General features: G+C 39.1%; 1 protein-coding gene across 1 annotated transcript in view; it reads left to right on the forward strand.

Moving 5' to 3' along the window:
• LOC136866224 (esterase E4) overlaps positions 1-18,731 on the forward strand; it is a 113,956-nt gene that overhangs the window by 35,786 nt on the left and 59,439 nt on the right. The window contains exon 4 of the mRNA XM_067143008.2: positions 8,282-8,420. Within this exon, the coding sequence (XP_066999109.2) occupies positions 8,282-8,420 (139 nt within the window). The remainder of the gene's footprint in view (positions 1-8,281; positions 8,421-18,731) is intronic.

Here is an 18,731-nt window from a genome sequence, read left to right on the forward strand (position 1 = left end):
TGTACAGACAAAACTCTTATTTTATATATATAGATGTCCATCTCTTTGTGCACTGTATTTAATTTCTTAGCAAATAGCTATATGTGCTCAATATCTTCAACAAGATTCACAGTGTCATCTGCATAATATGTTGTAATGTTGTTGTTGTTTTCACGTTTTCATTCCCCGCCCAAAGGGCAGGGCGGGCCCTCTAGAGAGTGATGCTCTCGCTCGGGCCGGGAGATGTGAAGAGAGCAGTGCGATGTGACCGAATGAAGAGGATGGGTAAAGCGATGTAAATATTTATTGAGAAGAGAAGATGGGGTCTCTTGGTTATGGAGATGGGAAGAAATGGACGTTTATATGGGAGTGCTTAAATGGAATTTGCGGGGAAGGGTGAGGTGGTAAAGTGTGGAGGTGATATGATACAGTATAGTTGTGAGTTGTCGGAGATGTTCGAGTGTTGTTGGCTGTGGGAAGGAGATATTAAATGGGGGAGATGGTGGATGGACGTTGTGCGGTGGTTGAAAAGAAGGATAATCAGGCCGGGTGCGGCAACGTGGTGTGGTGAGGGGGTGTCTAAATTGTGAAGGGGAACGAGAGGGTTCAACGTTATGGAGACAACCGTAGATGGGGGCACCAGTGGCGATGAGATGGTCGACGGCTGTTGCAGTGGGTAGCTGTAGGCGCACTAAGTATGTTGGGCCCGTGGAGTTGGAGATCCGAAATGCCCTCCAGACTGGTATGGCGTGAAGGCGTAGTTGGCGTTGGACTTCTGTTACAGAGATGAGTGGGCTGACACCGTGAACGATGCAGCTGAAGACTGTGTTGGTATCTGATGTTGATGGCGGTGATGGTGGTTGACGGGCAGCCAATGCTGACGCAGCTGGAGTTGACGGTGTCGTAGATGGTGGCTGTGCAGACGAAGAGACAGCTGGTGAACAGCGGTGCAGAAAGCGAGGAGGTGGAACACTGATCTGAGGAAAAGTTTGTGGCACGGAGAAAAATGTGGACGTAAGTGGTGTAGGATGGGATGACGTAATAGTCGTCATAGGGTGGGAGGAAAAGGTGAGGGCGGAAGTCGTTGTGGTGGTGGTGGTGATGGTAGTCATGGTGAAGCGTAGTGGGGAGGCTAACATCCAACTAGGAGTCAGCCTATATGCTGATTAGGGTCGGCGGGAGCTGTTGCTAAAGATGTGAAGCCACCCGGCCGATCAAAAAACACTGGAGGTGCTGCTGCGAAGATATGTCCATGTACAGCAAGGTTTTGAAGGTATCTTGTGCCTGTAATATTGGTTGTCCATTAACCTTTATTTCCTATGCTAGTGTTCTCTTATTTAATACTAGCAATTACCCGCGGCTTCGCTCGCGTGGATTTCGTAATTTGATCAAAGTAATCGTTCCTCGGCATTATACTAAGATGTTATCTGAAAATTCCTGAAGTATAAAAACTTACCCAAAAATTGAGTTTCATTTATCCAAGAAATTCTTTGTAAACCATGTTTGTGGTATTACCTTTTGGGGCTAAGAGGACTATGCGACATAGAGCTGTACATGTGAGAAACAGTCTTCTCTCAAGTCGAAAAATAAATACATGTTTTTATATTTTTAAAGGAGATTCTAAATACCTATTCCCATACCTGTAACGTCTTCAGTTTTTAAGATATACATAAGTATCCCCATAAAAAGAATTCCACCCCTTGATCAGTCCTTTCCTCACACTCACCCCCATCTAAGACATTTTCCGAAAACAAAAACTGCACGTTTCTTTATTTTTAAAAACCGGGCGAGTTGGCCGTGCGCGTAGAGGCGCGCGGCTGTGAGCTTGCATCCGGGAGATAGTAGGTTCGAATCCCACTATCGGCAGCCCTGAAAATGGTTTTCCGTGGTTTCCCATTTTCACACCAGGCAAATGCTGGGGCTGTACCTTAATTAAGGCCACGGCCGCTTCCTTCCAACTCCTAGGCCTTTCCTATCCCATCGTCGCCATAAGACCTATCTGTGTCGGCGCGACGTAAAGCCCCTAGCAAAAAAAAAAATTATTTTTAAAGGAGATTCCAATTACCCATTTTCACGTCTGTAACATATTCAGTTTTTAAGATATAAGTACCCGCATAAAAAATAATTCAAATACCTTTCACTTCTTTTCACCTCCCGTTAAGTGCTTCTCCGAAAACGAAAAGGTACAGGTTCCTGTATTTTTAAAGGACATTCCAAATACCAAGTTTCTTGTCTCTAACATGTTAAGTTTTTGATATGTAATGTACATATACCGGTATTCATTTTAAAAATTCACCCGCTTTTCCAATTATTTTCAGTCCCTTAACTGGATTTTCCGAAAACAAAAAAATACTTGTTTCATTATTTTTAAAGGAGATTCCAAATGCCAGTTTTCATGCCTGTAACACCTTCAGTTTTTTTAGATAAATGTATACTCATAAGAATAATCCAACTTCTTCTTCTTCTTCTTCTTCACTTTCCACCCCTCTGCTGCCTTAAGTGCACTTTCCGAAACCAAAAAAATATGCGTTTCTTTTTTTTTAAAGGAAATTCAAAATACCAACTTTCACGTCTGCAACAGCTTCAGTTTTTAAGATAAAGTATCCTCATAAACACATTTCAGCTCCTTATTTACTTATTTTCAACCCCACACTCCTTATCTCGATTTTCCGAAAAAAAACACATGCGTGTTTCTTCATTTTAAAATGAGATTCCAAATACTCATTTTCACGTCTGTAACATCTTCAGTTTTTGAGATATAAGTATCCTCATAAACACATTTCAGCTCCTTATTTACTTATTTTCAACCCCACACTCCTTATCTCGATTTTCCGAAAAAAAACACATGCGTGTTTCTTCATTTTAAAATGAGATTCCAAATACTCATTTTCACGTCTGTAACATCTTCAGTTTTTGAGATATAAGTATCCTCATAAAAGTAATTCAACTCCTCTTTCATCATCATCATCATCATCATCATCTGTTTACCCTCCAGGTTCGGCTTTTCCCTCGGACTCAGCGAGGGATCCCACCTCTACAGCCACAAGGGCAGTGTCCTGGAGCTTCAGACACTTGGTCGGTTGGGAAGTATGACCAGTACCTCGCCCAGGCGGCCTCACCTGCTATGGTGGACAGGGGCCTTGTAGGGGGATGGGAAGATTGGAAGGGATAGGCAAGGATGAGGGAAGGAAGCGGCCGTGGCCTTAAGTTAGGTACCATCCCGGCATTCGCCTGGAGGTGAAGTGGGAAACCACGGAAAACCACTTCGAGGATGGCTGAGGTGGGAATCGAACCCACCTCTACTCAGTTGACCTCCCGAGGCTGAGTGGACCCCGTTCCAGCCCTCGTACCACTTTTCAAATTTCGTGGCAGAGCCGGGAATCGAACCCGGACCTCCGGGGGTGGCAGCTAATCACGCTAACCACTACACCACAGGCGCGGCCCAACTCCTCTTTCACCCTCCCCAAAAGTGCGTGTTTCAAAATTTTTAAAGGAGATTCCAAATACCAATTTTCACGTCTTTAACATTTTTAGTTTTTGAGATATAAAAATCCTCATAAAAAGAATTAAACTCCTTTTTTTATCCCAGCCCTCCAAAAAATGCGTGTTTATTTATTTTTAAGGTGATTCCAAATACAAATTTCCACGTATGTAACCTTAAGTTTTTGATATATAAGTTTCTCCATAAAAGGAATTTTTTTCACCTCACTTCACACTCCCCCTTAAGTGAATTTTCCAAAAACAAAAAAAAATTGTTCCTTTATTTATAAAGGAGCTTCCAAATGCCAATTATCACGACTGTAACATCTTCAGTTTTAAGATATATGTATCCTCATAAAAAGGAATTAAACTCCTTTTTCACCGCCCCCGCCCCAAGTTGATTTTCCCCAGAAATTGCGTGTTTCTTTATTTTTAAAGGGGATTTCAAATACTAATTTTCACATCTGTAACATCTTTAGTTTTTGAGATATAAGTATCCTCATACAAAGTATTAAACTCATGTCTGTAACATCTTCAGATTTTGAGAGATAAGTATCCTCACGAAAAGAATTCAACTCCTTTCTCACTCCACCTCCGTCCGTTAAGTTGGTTTCCCCCACCCAAAAAATGCGTGTTTCTTTATTTCTAAAGGAGATCCAAATACCAATTTCCACGTCTGTAACCTTCAGGTTTGAGATATAAGTTTCTCCAGAAAAAGAATTCAATTTTTTTACTTCCTTTCACACTCCCCACTCAAGTGAATTTTCCAAAAACAAACAGTACCCGTTTCTTTAAAAGAGCTTCCAAATACCAATTATCACGACTGTAACATTTTCAGTTTTTGAGATATATGTATCCTCGTAAAATTAATTCATCTCCGTTTTCATATCCTCATCCTCCCCCCCCCCCCCCCATCAAGTTGATTCCCCCACCAAATGCGTGTTTCATTTTTAAAAGAGATTCCAAGTACCATTTTTCACGTTTGTAACACCTGTAGATTGATTGGTATAGGCATATATATATATATATATATATATACACATCCTCATACAAATAATTCAACTAATTTTCAATTCTTTCAACCCCCTCCCCGTTAAGGGGTTTTACCAAAAACCAAAGGTTTTTTTTAATTTTTAAAGGAGATTCCAAATACCAATTTTCACGTCTGCAACATGTTAAGTTTTCGAGATATACTGTAGAAACGCGAATTTTTAAAATTCACCCCCTTTTTCAGTTCCCCTTAAGTGGATTTTTCGGGGGAAAAAATATGTATGTTTCTTTACTTTTACAGGAAATTCCAAATACCAGTTTTCAAACCTGTAATACGTTACGTGTCTGAGATAACTTTCAGATATAGTCTTTTTAAAAATTCACCCCGTCTGTCCCTCCTGTTCACCCCCTATTCATCGGATTATCCAAAAACACAAAAATACGTGTTTCTTAATTTTCAAAGGAGATTCCAAAGTTCAATTTTCATGTCTGTAACATCTCCAGTTTTTGAGATTTAAGTCTCCTCATAAAAAGGTGTTCAACGCCTCTCCCCCCCTTTTTCAGCCCCTTAGTGGGATTTTCCGAAAGCAAAAAAATACGTGTTCCTTTATTTTTAAAGGAGATTCTAAATACCAATTTTTACGTCTGTAAACTTTTAAATTTTTGAGATATATATATTCTCATTTTAAAAATTCACCCCCCTTTTCACCCCCTTAGCGATGGGATATCCAAAAAGCCTCCCTTAGCGAACACGCACATGTTAATATCAATTTATCTACAAAATTTCATTTCTCTGTGTCCTGTAGTTTTGGCTCGGCGATGATGAATCAGTCAGTCAGTCAGTCAGTCAGTCAGTCAGTCAGTCAGGACAAGTTATTTTATATATATAGATATCTGAGTAGAGGTTGAACAGTAAAAGGGACAGCACATAACATTGTCTGACCCCTTAATAGATTTCTACCAGGATTTGTCAGAATGTCTTCTATCTTTACCGCAATCATCTGTTTCTAATGGAGGTTTTCAGTAAATTTTATGTCTTTTAAATCAGTTTCTGTTTAAAGCTATAACTTGATGGATCATCATGTTTGACACAATCAAATGCCTTTTCATAATTATAAAACAAGCATATACCATACACCTATTTACTTTTGTTCCCAGTATTCCTATCAAAGGACTGTTATACCCAATAGAATCCCTCAAGTAGCCTACCAGATCCATTTGTGAATCCAAATTGAGAGTCTCCTAGATTCACTTCAAATTTCTTGCTTATTCTGAGAAAAATGGTCCTCAGTAATATTTCTAGTAAAGGGCTCATTAAGCTGATGAGACAATATTTACAGCACGATTTAGATAGTGACATTTTAGGCAAGGGAATGGAAGTAGATGTCAACCAGTCCTCAGCGATTTCTCCAGTATCATATTTCACTGAAAAGGTTCTATAGTTTATCAATATTTTCTTCATTAAGAAGTTCAGCAGGAATTCATCTGGACTCACATCTTTCTTGTCTCTTGATAGCTGTATAATGTGAATTACTTCAGATTTCAACATCCTAGGTCTGCCAGACTACTCAAATCTTGAAGTAATAACTGGTTGATTATTATTAAAGAGGTCTTCAACATATTTCTCCCACTTCTTTAGCTTACTTTGTTGATTTATTATCAGCTTACCCAAGTTATCCTTGATGCTAGTTAGTCTTTTTTGTCTGAAATGCTCCAATTTCTTCTTTCACAGTTTAATACATGTTGAAGGAGTCATGCTTTTGAGAAAGGCTCTCCTTCATGGCATTTTTCTTTCACCCAGTTTTTCTTTGCCTTCATTATCTCTCTTTTAATTTGATACAGGATTTGTAGATACAGTTTTACTTTTCTTTTGCTTTCCTATGTTTTTCCATCAGATCTAGAATGTAGTCAGTCATCCACTTCTGTTACTTTGTTCTTATCTCTTGTTGTAGCTGTAGCTTTCCTACTCACCTAATAGTGACCTTGATTTTATTTCTCTTCTCTTCAGTGTTGTTCTCACCCTTGTAAACCATTTTCTGTTACTCAAAATTCAGTTCCTGAGGCACTGTCTGCATTGAATTCCAGATGTGCTGACGGCGGGTTGGTGCATGTATCAGTGCTAACAGAGGGCATTTTGAACATTTCATGTATAAAAAGGGTTTCATGCAGTATGCTGGTATGTTCTGTTCCTGTGTCTTATCCATAATTAATGTACTATGTAGAGGAATAGAAAACAAGTTCTAACTTGGAAATAAAGCATTTCTGGACCCATATCCAAATGACATACAGTACTTTATTTCATACTATGACATACAGTAATTGTCTTCTTTCCAATTACTTTTCATAATAGTTTGTTAGAAATCATCCTTGATTGGTTGAACTCCACTTCAGAGAGATTATGGATTGCAGAGCACCAAACATAACCTTGTTGAATTGTTTCTCTGCCCAATTGCACCATCGTGCCCATCTACACCAAAAACGGCATCTCTACATTCTCAGCTCAAGTAATCTGCCGCCAGCACCATGTTGACTAATGTATAATTTAATCCATTTCTAACAGACAAACACTGCATTTATCACAGTATATCATATAATTTGTACTATCTTTGTTAATCCAGGACCGAAGGACCCTGTAAAGAGCAGGCACTCGCGTATCAAACACGGTAGCCTACAGCTGGGTGAAATTTATTATTTGTATCCATTAGTGGTGCAAGTTCAACATTCTTTATGCCTTTCCACCCTGAGAGAGAAAATTTGTTAATCTTTTCACTTTGGCAAAGTGAGAGTGGACACATGGAATTGAGGACCAGTGACTGGCTGTACCCAGAGCACAGGATACTTTCTGTTCTCTGCTTTCTCATTCACATTTGTTCATGTTGTTCAAGACACTACAGGCTGACGGTTTAAAATATTTATATATAGTTTTCTGCATTTATTTTAGTTATTTTTCATTCATGTAAGACTTCCCATCCTTCTTTTAGATACATGGCTTTGGACACAGCACTGGCAGAGTTAAATCTTTTCAGTATTCATTTACTTCAAAGTTACTACCAGAAATGAAGATAAGAGCTTCATCTGCAGTATACAGTTTCTTGTGCATTGCAAAATATAGTACCACAGTGCATTTAAGTTACCTATGGAGGTGCTAATATGTTGACAGTGAACATCAGTTGCACAGGAAATGAAAAGCGCAGATGTCACTCGAATCCTTACCTTCTTACCGATTGCTCCCAGGATCTGATGATTCTACTACTAACTACAGACTCGCAAGACAACCGCTAGATATCATGAAGGTTGAACTTCTCCAGCAGTCTACCATAGCAAAGCACAGAAAAGCCAAACAACACATGACTGCTAAACCAGTCCACCAGCCATGAGGCGTTACTCCTGCAAGACTGCTACAGCAGTCCACCTGCTACCTGGCACAGCTCTCTCTTGACTGCTAGAGCAGTCTACCAGAGTGTAAAGGACCAGGTTAATGGAAATTTATGTCAGGGACCCTCGATTGAAAATACAATGAATTATGTCTGAGAAGTAAAGTAATGTTTCCTTGTTATTGCCTCAGACACACTATTTGGTATATAGAGGGTAAGGGGACAGATGAGATCTGATCAGGGTAAGTTATTATTGAACTGTTCACTATTCTTACCAACGTTAAACAAAAAGAAATTAGGTCAGATTTCAACACAGGCATGGAAATGGGAAAAGTTTTAAAAATTCTTAGAAACTCTTGTGTTTGGATTACAGTCATTTTCATACTACTCTAATTTATTTCCAGTTATAAGACATTGAGTAGAAATATTTATGTTATTGGAACATTTCCTTCTTACAGCTGAATGGGTCATTGCCAGTTCTGTTCTACATCCATGGAGGATCGTTCATAGAAGGTGCCAGTCACAACATAAAGCCAGAGTTTCTCCTGGAACATGATATTGTTCTTGTGGCTCCACAGTATCGCCTTGGTCCACTTGGTAAGCTTGTAGTCACTAGCAAGGGTTTAAATACACTGCCTTGTCTGCCTTGTTATGTATTTCAAAGATATTAATTTGGTTTTCTTAATTTTACAAGTTGCTTTATGTCGCGCTAACACAGATAGGTTTTATAGCAATGATGGGATAAGAAAGGGCTAGGAGTGGGAAGGAAATGGCCATGGCCTTAATTAAAGTACAGCCCCAGCATTTTCCTGGTGTGAAAATGGAAACCATGGAAAACCATCTTCAGCGTTCCTGACAGTGGGATTTGAACCCACCATCTCCTGAACGCAAGCTCATGGCTAAAGTAGAACAATAAAAGTTTGATTTCCACGTATTCAATACTTTACAAGCAATTATAAAATTAGGATCTCATCCTTATTTTATTGCTAAATTATTAAAAACATAGGACATGTTTCGTTCAATTATTGAACATCTTCAGCTACATACATTTTTAACAAGGTCAAAATCGGTAATACTATTCTAATAACCTGCAACTATTGTTTACTGCTAACAGATTTAATCATAATAACTATTAAAATACTTTTGAATATAAAACATTATATATTACGTCGTCATTGTTAAAACAATATTACTATTTGTACTGTTTGATAGTTTAAAAATCTTGTTCTAAATTTGAATACAATATCATAAGTTAGTCAGATATAAATAACTTTACAATCTGTTTGATTTTGTTGATTATCTTAAAACTATCAGTTGGATACACATTAAAATCTTTTTGCTAACTGGCGCGAGCATTCCTACATCTTGTACTTTATGAATACAAAATCTTGGTGCTCTCTCAAAACAGTTGAGTTTGGTTGTGACTAATAATCTTTTCATCCATAAATTAACAAAGTGAAGCACACTGTTGATTATTATTTATTAATTTGTCGTATTTCAAATCTTTAACGTCCAATTGTTCAAATTCACGACTTGCACTTAAACTTTACCGATGTGGAGCAATTCTTCAAAACTTTTTCATGAACTCTGTCAAATGGTGACAGTCCAGTTATGATGATAAGTAATTAGTAACTTACTCAGATTTTACAAAAGTAAGTTTGTTGACATCTCTGTAACAGGAAAATAATTTTGTTAAATAATGTTAGATGGTATTAAAAGTTGAAGAAGCTAATGTTGAAGGATCAGCACTTACCCTTTCTACTTCTGCCTGTATTTACATTTATGCACTCAACTGTTTGACGATTACTTGTGCTCCTCGTGTTGTATGTGTGTCTCCGTATCTGCGGGGTATTGGGAGGGGAGGTAACAGAGGGCAGTGTTCTAGCAAATGACGTGATTCTTGGAGGGGAATGTTCAGAATTTGTGTGGAGGGGTGTTTGTATATTCGTAGATTGACTGTTATTGTTATTCAGGATAAAATCGTTTGTCAGTTTTGTATTATTGAGTTTGAATGTTTGTATTAACTTCGGAATTTGTTCTATTAATGGGATTTTGATTTCTATTTCGTCGTTCAGGTTTTTATCTTTATTGAAGTATTTGTCTAGGTGTATGTTCTCCAGCTCATTCATTAATTTTCCTTTATTGACCTTTCTGATTATTTTTAAATCCTTTTCTATTGTGGTAAAATGGTGTCCTTTTTCTTGCATGTGATTACTCATCGCAGAAAATTTGTTATGTTTAGCTGCATTTACATGTTCCAAATATCTAGTTATAAAACTTCTGCCAGTTTGGCCAACATAAGAGAAACCACATTCTGAGCAAATTAGTTTATAGATTCCTGAACTTTGGTATTTGCTGTTGCGTGAATTTACACTATTGTGGTTGAAAAATATATTTCTATTTGTATTTTGTGTTCTAAATGCAATATTGATTTGCCGTTTTTTTGATCAGATTTGTGATTTGGTATACTGCTGGGTTGGTGAATGTAAATGTTGCGAATTTTGGTTTTTCATTTTTGATCGGAATAAGGTTAGTAGCTAGTTTCGATTTCACTCTGTTAATGATTTTGTTGACGACTGAATTTCAATACGGAAAAATGAGGATAATATCATGCAAAGCTCATGGCTATGTGACCCTAACCACATGGCCAACTCGGTCGGTAATAATAATATTATTAATAATAATACGCTATACCTGAAACTCTGGTGGAAGGACTGAAGAAGTTGGTTGTCAACACCTACATCTACAAGACCATGCAGAAGACGGTGGCCATTGCCAGGACTGGAATTGATCAGAAATTTATAATAATAATAATAATAATAATAATAATAATAAACTCTTTATTAATCACCATAAGTAATAAAGATACAGCACACAAATTGTGTATGTTATAAAGAAAGTTTGTCATATGTACTGTCACCTCTCACTATTATAGATGTTCACAATGGATAATCCCCAGTTTTTGATCGGAAATTTATGGGTTCGAATTCTGCATAAAAATGTAGTGTAAATTAAGGTTTACTGTGCTTTCATTTCCTAAAACCTGCACAATTTCTTGAATATCATTATCACGAAAGTGTGCAAAATAAATAAATAAATAAATAAATAAATAATAATAATAATGATAATAATAACGACTCCTTGTGTGGATCAGTGGTATTGTGTTGGCCTCTGCATCCCAAGTTTATATTTTCGAATCTGGCAGAGGTAGTCAAATTTTTGAAGGGTGTAAAAGAGTCTCTTCATCACTTTATGCTGTGAGATGTTGGCATGTAAAAGGTCACGGGTGATGCAATGGGTGTTTATCTGACACAGTTAATTTAAACTCAGCAAAAGATTGTTCTATATTCATAGAGTTCCAATTTCTCTGTTATCTAGTAGAGGTGTGTTGCAATTGGCACACAAGCAGCATAACTTGCATAAAAAACAGTATGTTGTTATATCACATTGCTAGCACGGTCCCCATTCCATAATTTTATTTCACCATCTGCCTTTCATTACAATTGTGGTGTACTGCTGATTGATTAACTCTAGACCCATGAAAGGAAAGCAGGAAATTGACAGTCCCACTAGAATACTGTACAGTCTTTTGTTACATGATCACTTGCAACAGTTATTGGTTTTTGATATCGCAACCACCTCAAGTTCATAACAAGACAAGAAAACAAGCCACTGTTAAAATAATATTATGTTAGGATCTGGAGGTTGTATCAACTTACAATTGAGGTTGATATCGTAATGAGTGTGTGTTTCCAACCCTTATCCCTTTTCTCTACAGGTCGAGTATGAAGAGAGATGAATCTTTGTAGTATTTTATATCGTGTCAGAAGCATACATAAGTTTAAAATTAAAGATAAGGAAAAAACATAAAACATAATATAAATACTCCAATGGTGAAGAGCCACATTAAGCTATGTGAGCCCAAAACTTGGCAACATCAAGTGCATTTGGCTTCGCTTTAACCAGGTCTTCTGTTGTGCAGCTGAATGGGCATGAACCGCATTGCAGCAAATGGGCTGTGGTCTGCTCTTCTCCACATACACACAAGGTACTGTCCACTTCGAAACCCCATTTGTTCTGGTTTACCCTGCGCCGCATAACACCAGAGCGCAGTCTGTTCAGTGCTCTCCAATTCACTCAATCTGTGACATAGCCAGGAGGGAGTTCCTCTTTTGGGGTCATCCATTGACTGATCCTCGTATGTTGACTCCTGATGCGCCATTCTTGAATTCTTGCTTGCTGCGCTGTTCCTGCAAGTGTTTCGGTTACTCTCAAGAAGCTTTTCCTAGACTTAAGCCGCTGGCGTGGTGGCTCATATCCAAACAAAGGGTGGGCTTCCGATGTTAACACCTTTCTCTTTTCTTTCTTGGCTGCCACTTCATGGCGAATATCGGGAGGTGCTATCCCTGCAAGGCAATACACTTTTTCCAAAGGTGTAGGTCTCAGACATCCAGTAATAATGTGGCAGGTTTCGTTGAGTGCTACATCAAATGCTTTGGTATGGCAAGATTTGTACTACACCGGGCATGCGTATTCAGCTGCGGAATAGCAGAGCGAAAGGGCAGATGTCCTCACTGTGTCTGGTTGTGCTCCCCAAGATGTTCCAGTTAGCTTCCGCACAATATTGTTTCTAGCAGCCACTTTTTGCTTGATGTTCAAACAATGTTTTCTATAGGTTAAGGCACGATCCAGAGTGACTCCGAGGTACTTCGGGGTAGGATTGTGTTGTAATGCTATGCCTTGCCAAGTGACCTTCAGAGTTCGGGAAGCTTCTCTGTTGTTTAGATGGAAAACACAGGTTTGCGTCTTAGTTGGGTTTGGTGTTCGTTGATTCTTCTTGTAATAGCCAGCAAGAGTGTCTAAAGCTGTGGACAATGTTTGTTCAATCGCCTCGAAGTTATCCTCCTGAGAAGTGATGACACAATCATCAGCATAGATGAAACTATTCGTCCCAGCAGGAAGAGGCTGATCATTTGTGTAAATATTGAAAAGCATTGTTGCCAACACGCTTCCCTGAGGTAGTCCGTTCTTCTGTATCCTCCACCTGCTTCTTTTTCCCTGGAACTCAACGAAGAAACTTTGATTTTGAAGTAGGTTTCTAATGGCACAAGTCAGATGGAAGTCCTTCGTCATGCTGTATACCTTTCCAAGGAGAATTCGGTGATTAACAGTATCATATGCTGCTGAGAGATCTATAAATGCAGCTCCTGTGATTTTCTGGCTTTCAAAGCCATCTTCTATGTGTTGACTTAATTTCAACACCTGCGATGTGCAGCTTTTCCCTCTCATGAATCCAGCTAATCTTTGTAGTGAGATTTTAAGACTGGAAACCCAGTGCTGGCACGTAGCCTACTCCTGTCAAATAACAGCAAAGGGTCTGCTCAAGGCTTTACGCCCCCATTCGACAGACAAATCAGTCAACTAAGTATTTTTTATTTTCCACCTTGTCGATACATTTGCTGTTTATGGCAACTTATTGGTTAAAAGTAGTACATGTTTTGTATATTATTAACATCTTCAACCACATAACACTGTTTCGATGAAAGCATATATAGACAAAGTATCAATGCTTTTGGAGAAAATGTCCTTAAAATAGCGTAAGCATACATAGTTGAGTGGTATGTCTGTCGAATGGCGGCATAAAGCCTTGAGCAGACCCCTTGCTGCTATTTGACAGGAGTAGGCTATGTGCTGGCACTGGGTTTCCAGTCATAAAATCTTACTACAAAGATTCATCTCTCTTCATACTCAAAGTTTTCATCTAAACAGTGTTATGTGACTGAAGAAGTTAATAATATACAAAACATGTACCACTTTTTATTTGCTACTGGCTTTACGTCGCATCAACACAGATAGGTCTTATGGTGACGATGGGACAGGAAAGGGCTAGGACTGGAAAGGAAGTGGCCATGGCCTTAATTAAGATACAGCCCCAGCATTTGCCTGGTGTGAAAATGGGAAACCACGGAAAACCATCTTCAGGGCTGCCGACAGTGGGATAAGAAACTACTATCTCCTGAATACTGGCCGCACTTAAGCGAAAACATGTACCACTTTTAACCAAAGTTGCCATAAGCAACAAATGTATTGACAAGGTGGAAAATAAAGAAACTTAGTTGTGAATCTGTTAAACTGCGATACAGACCATGAAGTTGATTTTATGTAAAGACAAATCACTATCAACATCATATAACCTCACTTCACATGAACACTGTGGAGAGGTTCGGAACTGAATCCAGGCTTTTGGCACACAATCTATCGATTAGAAATTATGTACCACCACCTCTCCTATCCTGCTGGCCAACATTCTGATAGTGAATTTTTTTTCCACCAAGAGGACTCAAACCGGATAAGCACATTGTCAGATCATAGAGACTTGACACCTTAATGATCATGACCACCAGGCAGGTGATTGTTGTTCTAATGAGTATAATTACCATATTTACACAAATAATCCCTGCATATAAAAAAAGAAAATTTGAGGCATGAAATTGCGGTGCGGAATTTATTTGCGTCAATGTTGGCAACAAGCTCCTAGCTCACCTAGTTTTTGATATTGGGTGTACAGTTATGCTTTGTGGAACCGCAGATGGAAGAAAACAGCCCCCTTATATGTTATATTTAAATGGAAAACAATTCACAATTTCAATTTAAAACTGCCTTTACATTTTTAAAAACTAGTATTTTACACAGTAATTTTAATTTTAAATTTATCCATGTCATGATAGAATGCGTCTTCTGGAATGTGCAGAGGTAGCTTTCCGCACTTTCACTCACTTTGGTGTGTTGACAATTTCTTTCATAGCTACTAAGTTTGAGTATTCAGCGTTTTAAGGAATGCCACAGTATCATGTAACATGCAGTGTATGAAGAAGCAGAATCCATGAACATTGGCGATTCTCTTTGGCAATGCCTACAGTTGGCAAAAAAGCGTGGCTCGTAATTATCATCAATTCGTACGCAACAAACAATATTGTCAATGCCAATTAAATTTTATTGTTCTTTATATGCCTAGCCCAAACAGACTTTTTAAAAGGAGACGTGGTCACTGTACTGTTGCAATGCAGACGGAAGCAAAATTCTTCCTCCCCTCGTCATAGGAAAGTTCGATAAGTTTTAAGGGTATCGGGTACTTTCCTTGCAAATACAAGGCATCTAAAAATGCAAACAGTACAGTAATCCAATGAATAAAGTACTTGCACAAGGGGACAGGCATAGATTTCTCATCTTTGAATATTTTTTCTTTTCTTCTTTCATTGCGTGAGGTTATGTTTGTCAGTGAGTTATCCGTGTGCATTATTTGAATACTGTAAATGCACCTTGTTGGATACATTTTGGAAATAGTTCTTTTCCATTGCATTTGAAAGGTTTAAAATGTGAATCAATGTTAATTGCATGCAGTAACACATCTTAGAATTTTTTTTGATGTGGCAAGGATTGGTATTTCTGAAGCACGAGTTGGCAGTTAATTCGAAGTCTGATTTCTTCGTCCCAATGACTTTGAATTAACAAGGTTTTACCATATTGCAAAACTAACATCGAAGTTTGCCGGTGTGTCTGTTTCAACTGTTTACATTGCACGAAAAAGAATTATCCACCACCAGTTGTGTTAAAGACCGTGTGTGAAAAGTGTTTTAGACGTGGTGTGTAATGAATTTGTAAGTAATTTAGGAGAGGATACTAGTGATGCAAGAGACAATGAATCTTTCGATCTACAGGGAATTGAGCCTACTGCAAGTTCAGATTAATGAAATACCTAGGCCTACTTGATAATTTTCATGGCAAGTATATTTTATAGCAGTGTTAATGCATTTCTCAAATATGAGCAGGCAAAGCAGCTATATCCGTAAATTTACACGTTCATATTTGCGTAAAGACCACGTGGATCTCACGGAGTGGTATGAAATATTTGTTTATGCCTGTGTTACTCTTTCAATGGAAGGAATTTTAGTTAATTTAATTTTTTCAAAATGAGCCTTCCTAGAATTAGGGCATGGGGATTATTCGGCGGCAGGGATTATTCGCATAAATACAGTATCTTTCTTTTACACTAATAAGCATGTATTATAAAATGAAAGGTATTGCAGAAGAATAAAGAAAAAATTAAAACCAAAATTCAAATAAGTCACAAGATACAATATGCTAATAACTATACCTACAGTTAACTGACTTTTAAGATAAAATGATTCATTCTGCTTCTAAGACCATAATTTTTGTTGGACACTAAATCAATATTTACAAAGAAGAGGACTTGACTTATGACTTATTTCCTGTGATTCCAGGTGAAACATAGGGCCTTGACGAAATTTTTCCAGCTTGTTCTATCTGCTGCCAATGCGTTCACCTCCCTCCATGTCTTGTTAATACCAGCAATCTCCTTGTTTATGGTTCTCTTCCAGGTAATCCTCGGTCTGCCTTGCCTGCGACTGCTTTGTGGATTCCAACTCAATGCCTGCCTTGTGATACTTTCTTGTGGTCTTCTCAGGGTGTGCCCAATCCATCTCCATTTTGTTCTCATTATCTGTTCCTGTATGGGACCTTGACGTGTGGCCTCCCAAAGGTCTTTGTTTGAGTTGGTCTTTGGCCACCATATTCTCATAATGTACCTCAAACACCGATTTATAAAAGTCTGTAACCTTGTGGTAATGTCTTAGGTTACTTTCCAGGTGTCACCTCCATACAGTAACACAGACTTAACATATGAGTTGAATATGCTTAGCAAGGAAGAGGAAATAAAGATATAAATAATGAAACCTAATATTAAAATACAATTACAATAAAGAAACTGATGAGCTCATGCAGAGCTTTTCCAGACCCACCTGGTCTCCCGACCCAACCAGACAAGACAACTACCAACAATGCAAGAGATAAGACACTGTGAGCTTGCATCCGGGAGATAGTAGGTTCGAATCCCACTATCGGCAGCCCTGAAGATGGTTTTCCGTGGTCTCCCATTTTCACACCAGGCAAATGCTGGGGCTGTACCTTAATTAAGGCCACGGCCGCTTCCTTCCAACTCCTAGGCCTTTCCCATCCTATCGTCGCCATAAGACCTATCTGTGTCGGTGCGACGTAAAGCCCCTAGCAAAAAAAAAAAAGAGATAAGACATAGATTAAAATAAAAGATAAGCATCTAACTGTAACACAATCCCAGACAACAATATTATAACTCTGAAATTTGATTATGCAAAACTAGTATGTTTTTGTAGTTTTGAACATACTGCAATACGATTTTTATTGGTTTTCCTACTACTGATAATACACAATATTGTTATGAATAAAAGTCCGCATGTTTTATTACTCGTAATTTATTTCAGGATGACCCAATAAATGCACGCACGCACACACGCGCGCGTGCGCGCACACACACACACACACACACACACACACATATTCAGCTATGAATGGCCACACTTAGTAATTACAAGTCTCTCCCTTCCTTACGGCACAGTAGGTATAGCCCGTTGCTATACCTGCGGACGCTTAATCCTATCATTCACTTCTCCAAGTCCAGTCACCTCATACAGCAGCTGTGTGTAGACTGCTACATCTGAACACAGGGCTACGGGCCACTCGACACACGATCACTGTTCATTGGTTCGACTCCACAGACAGTCCAGTAATTCACAGTGAAAAACTAAACAGCTCAACAGTATTCAACAGCAGGAGGATACTCTCAACAGCAAACATTAATACAGGTCCATTTACCCTCACACTCATGATAGCAGGTTTCCTTGCTGACTCATGGCAATCCTCAGGCCACAGAAATACACAGGCACACAGCACTCTCGGGTAGTCATCTGTTTCGTTGTCTCCAGCCCACCTACTCACTGGATTCTCCGACACCACAACAACAGCTCCTCGATCAGATCTCAGTAGGACACCAGCGATGGCCAACACCTCTGTCGCCCTCAGCCCATTCACCAAACCCCAACGCACTGAGTCCCTCATTGACTTTACCATGGAGTCCAACATTGACCCTGAGTCCAGCACCAACTCTGAGTCCACCATGGAGCCCAAACTGACTATAGATCCACCACGGAGTGCAACTCTGACCGACTGTCCGTGGCTAGCCTCCCTTTTCATAGCTTGGGTGATTTGAACCAGAATTTTTGCTAGGTGGCTAGAAGCAGAACATTCCCATTGAATTTCGAAGAAACTCACACGTAAGCCAGTCGATGAGAACAATACACAGAAAGGCCGACCCCACCGCACAAGCCAGCTGGGAGATCCCAGGTCGTGCGAGTCACTAGCCCCTTCCTGGAAGTACTGAAAGGGGCTACCATGGGGCTGGCACATAACAATATTTTATTCATGTACAAATCTCCCTCCAAGCCACGGATGATTTACAATGCTATTTCTTGTATTTTTTTTTTGCTATTTTGCTTTACATTGCACTGATACAGATAGGCGACGATGGCCTAGGAGTGGGAAGGAAGTGGCCGTGTTCTTAATTAAGGTACAGCCCCAGCATTTGCCTGGTGTAAAAATGGAAAACCATGGAAAACCATGTTCAGGGCTGCCAACAGTGGGGTTTGAACCCACTATCTCCCAGATGCAAGCTCGCAGCTGCGTGACCCTTAACTGCATGGCCAACTCACCTGGTTTTGTATAATTTAGCAGCTAAATAAGAGTACTTCGAATTTTCAACACTTCTGATAGTTTGCACACTCTGTGCCCATTCAGCTCCTAACATCTAAATCCATCCCAGCTCTGGGAAGTTTAGTATTTGAAGTATTCAAGCTTTCCAGGCTTTTCAATCATGAAATTACCTGTGCTTTACTCAAATGTGGCAGGGGGCTTGTCAGTCTCTTATGGAGATCCGTATCTCCCCTAGTGCACAGTCACTGCATTATTCTACAAAAAACGCTTGCAATGGCATCTCAAATGGTGCACTCGCCACCAGCA

The sequence above is a fragment of the Anabrus simplex genome, chromosome 3, assembly GCF_040414725.1.
Source record: "Anabrus simplex isolate iqAnaSimp1 chromosome 3, ASM4041472v1, whole genome shotgun sequence".
NCBI classification, from domain to species: Eukaryota; Metazoa; Arthropoda; class Insecta; order Orthoptera; family Tettigoniidae; genus Anabrus; species Anabrus simplex.